The sequence below is a fragment of the Sorex fumeus genome, unplaced genomic scaffold, assembly GCF_029834395.1.
Source record: "Sorex fumeus unplaced genomic scaffold, SorFum_2.1 ptg000098l, whole genome shotgun sequence".
Lineage (NCBI taxonomy): Eukaryota > Metazoa > Chordata > Mammalia > Eulipotyphla > Soricidae > Sorex > Sorex fumeus.
The window spans coordinates 56,841,162-56,844,958 of NW_026606155.1; the positions used below are offsets into that span (position 1 = coordinate 56,841,162).

Consider the following 3,797-nt stretch of genomic DNA (forward strand, 5'->3'; position numbering starts at 1 on the left):
GGCCAGTGGGGGCGGAGGAGAACCCGGTCAGGCTGAATCAGTTCACGTGCACGAACAGAACCCGCGCCAGGAGAGATCAGAGGAGCAGCCTTGAAGGGAGCAGAATGCAAGCTCAGGAGAGAAAGGAGCGAAAGTGGGAGACGGTGGGAGAAAGGGACTTTGTACGAGCTTTCCCAGTTTTTATACTCAAAGCACTCGAGACCCTCTTTCGTCGCGCGCTTTTCCGGGGCGTTAAAGGAAACGCATGTTGTGGTCCCATTTGGCTCTACCGCAACCCGGCGTCCCGGATACTTTCCGCCCCCAGCATCCGCGTTTTCTTTTCCCCCCAACCCTGGCCCCAGCGCGGCCTGGACTCAGAGCGTGGTGATGCGGGACGTGCAGGTGCCGTTGCGGAAGACACCGCCCGATTCCAGGTTTTCGGGCTGGAAGTCCTCTACGCTGTAGGCGCGGCTCTTGAGTGCGGTGGCATAGTAGTCGACGGGCTCCTCGGCGGCGTTGTCCATCCAGCTGAGGCACAGGATGCGCTGAAAAGAGCGCTTGAAGTTGTCCGAGAGGAAGCCATAGAGGATGGGGTTGGCGCAGCTGTTGGCATAGCCCAGGATGACCGACAGCTGGCTCACCGTGGCGTCGTCCTGCTCGGCGAACACGTTGACCAGCTGCACCACGTAGAACGGCATCCAGCAGATGACGAACACCATCACCACCATCATCACCATCAGCGTGATCTTGCGCTCTGAGCGCTTGCGCTGCTGCCAGCCGGCCTTGAGGGCCACCATGCGCATCTTGGCGATGATGAGCACGTAGCACAGGCAGATGGCCCCGACGGGCAGCACGAAGCCCATGAGAAAGGTGTAGAGCACGAAGCCCACTAGCCAGCGCTGCGCGGGCTCGGGCATAAGCATGTTGCAGGCGACGGTGCCGTCGCTGTTGGCCGCGGTGCGCGAGAAGACCACGATGGGCAGAATGACGAGCAGCGAGAGGACCCACACGCCCAGGTTCACCACCTTGGCGACCGTGGGCCGGCGGTAGCGGGCGGCCTTGATGGGATGCACTACAGCCACGTAGCGGTCCACGCTGAGGACCGTTAGGCAGTAGATGCTTGTGAACATGTTGACAGCATCCACACTGAGCACGAGACGGCAGAGCAGCGCGCCGAAGGGCCAGTGGCGGAGCAGCGTGGAGGTGACCAGGAAGGGCACGCTGAGCATGAGTAGCTCGTCGGCGATGGCCAGGTTGAGGATGTAGATGTTGGTGGCCGTCTTCATCTTGGCGTAGCGCAGGATCACGTAGATGACCATGGAATTCCCGCACAGCCCCACCAGGCACACCACGGAGTAGATGAAGGAGATGAGGATGGCGCTGCCCTGGCCCTCGCTCAAGGTCCCATTCTGCGAGGCGTTCCGCCCGGGCTCCTCCATGCCGTCCGCTGCGCCGGCCCCGGGGTCCCTGCTGCCGCCGCCTGCGCCGCAACCTCCCGGGCAAGGGCTAGGAGAAGAGGGAGAGGAAGCGGTGGCGTTGGGAAACATCTCGGCGGAACCTGGACGGGAGGTGAGAATCAGGGGTGGCCGGGGCTGGACAGCTCTGCCGACTCCCCTGCACCCGGCTCCACCGGCAGCCGCTCACAGCCCCCAGGCGCGGCTCGGATTAGCGCCCACCCCGCACATGGCCCGGCGGCTGCCTGCGCGCCGCGCCCTGTAGCACCGGGGCGCCGGGACACGCGGCTTTGGAGAGCTGGGAGGACCGGAGGCTAGAGTCCTGAGCCGCACAGCCATTAACTGCCGCGATTCTGGGCTGCTGATTAATAGGCACCGACAGCGCGTCAGCAGCTACGAAAAGCTAGGGGGAGGGGAGAGAGAGAGAGAGGGAGGATGGCTTATCACCCCCGCCCCCTCCTTCCTCCAACCGCTCCTTTCCAAAGCAACTCTTGGCAGCTGCTTCCAGGGTTCCTTCGCAGCACCCTTCCCTCCTAGGACCTGAAGAGTTTCTCTGCTTTCCTGCATTTGGGATGGTAACCAAAGGTGTAAATTCCGCCCCATCCCACCTGGCTCCTCTCCAAAGCAGATCCCCCGCGTAAATGTCTCGGAGTACTTCTCATTTGCCTTAGTGGCAGCTCTGAACTGGGAGAACCCCGACTCTTCCCCGTCCCAAGGTCCCGGGACCCTCCCATCCATCACCCCCCGCCCCCCCCCCCCCACACATACTCCCTGCCCCCTCCTCCCGCTCGCCCTGTCCCTGACACCCTGGCTGAAGCTTCTTACCTTAGTCACCTCTTGAGCCACTCGCAGACTGTTGGAGCAAAGTGCTGGTGCTGTCCAGCAGCCCAGTGACGTTCTCTGTGCGGGCCAACTCCTTTCTCTGGCCGGGACTCAGCCGGCACTGGCGCCCGCGCAGTTCTTCTTAGGAGTCGTTGAAATCAGCCTGCACCACCGGCTTTCTAAGGAGGAAGGCGCACGGCGGTGAGTGCAGGGCTTCTGCGTCCCAACCCCGCAGTCAGGTTGTCCCGGGCGTGCGTGCTCAGACATCCGGGGAAAGCATCGCGAATCGTTTCCCCGCACGAGCGGTGGCAGCCCGGAGCCCCCCGCGCCTCACAGAGGAATACAGACTGCAGAAGGAAGGGCGAGTGGCTGCGAGCAGGGGAGCCCCCCCCGGAACGTGACGGCGCGGTGTGGGCAATCCATCCCGGGGTTCGGTGGGAAAAGACACGCTGCGCCTCCTGGAAAGGCCCCTCCCGCGCCCTGGTGGTACTTTGTGCCCAGGAGAGTTGAGGAACCCAGCGTAGGAGAGGAGAAAGATCTGGGGGTGGGGGATAGAGGCTTTCCCTAAACCTACCCGGACCTGCCAGGCTGGTGAAAACCTGTCACCAACTTCAGGAGCTGCAAGACAACCTTCCAGTCCTTCCTTATAGTACCAGGATTTCCACTTTTTCTGAGGATTTTCTGAGGTCCTGATTCGTACGCCTAAACCTTTGCTAAGCAAATCCATGTGGGCGCGCCTGAAACTCGATGACTTCATTCAGGAATCTAAGGGGTTTTCTGTAAAACAAACAAAAACGAATGTTCTATAACCCTGATTTTGAGCGACCTTTGGGACGCTTGCTGGACTAGGTTCCCTTGGACTTAATAGCCCCCTTTGAAGGCAGACCATACTAATGCGCTCCCCAGCTCTTTGTCCATATCCCTCTGAGTTCTTTTCGGAATCCTGCTGGTTCCCAGGAAGGCTGCTTTGCAGCTGCCAGTGCTGAGCCACTCCTCCTTGCTCTCAAGCAACTGGCACCTGGTATTTTGTGAGCTGCAATTTTGCCTTTCACCTAGTACAGTTCACGCTAAGGAGGCGCAAACTTCACCGGAAATTAAGCTCCTCAACCAGGCTGTTTGTACCAGATAGTCCAAAAGACAAAAATGGATGCAAACAAACAACAACCAAAAAAGTGTCATTCCTACTGCCCCCTTACTTTATCTTGATGATCAGTTGCATTTATGTTATAGCACTCAAAATTAAAAGTGCCTGAAAGGGAAAGAGTAATTCTAGCAGTGTGTTGATTTTAGCAGTCAGGAATATAAAAATCGATGATAGACCACCCTCCATAGGACATAAGAGTGTGTAAGAAAAGAATTTGAAATTACATTAAAACTCAAGCTAACCCATGACTTCATCTTCACAAATTAGCTATAAAGGGATGTAGAATTAGAATTGGGGGGATAGTTGTGGTTAATTTTCCTTTAGGAGTATAGCATATATGGAGGGGAAGAAAAGATGTCAAAGAATGTCGGGCGGGGAGGGGGGGCGGTGTTGTCCAC

The 3,797-nt window shown here is 58.3% G+C and overlaps 1 protein-coding gene across 1 annotated transcript; it reads right to left on the reverse strand.

The window, feature by feature from the left end:
• Nucleotides 1–277: 277 nt before the first annotated feature.
• On the reverse strand, nucleotides 278–1,961 carry SSTR1 (somatostatin receptor 1). The gene has a single exon (XM_056133792.1). The coding sequence runs from the start codon at nucleotides 1,524–1,526 to the stop codon at nucleotides 354–356; it is 1,173 nt and encodes a 390-aa protein (XP_055989767.1). The 5' UTR covers nucleotides 1,527–1,961; the 3' UTR covers nucleotides 278–353.
• Between the last annotated feature and the right edge of the window lie 1,836 nt (nucleotides 1,962–3,797).

What these genes read in the sequence shown, in the direction of transcription:
- SSTR1 (XM_056133792.1), bottom strand. Translation starts at nt 1,526, where the DNA reads ATGTTTCCCAACGCCACCGCTTCCTCTCCCTCTTCTCCTAGCCCTTGC.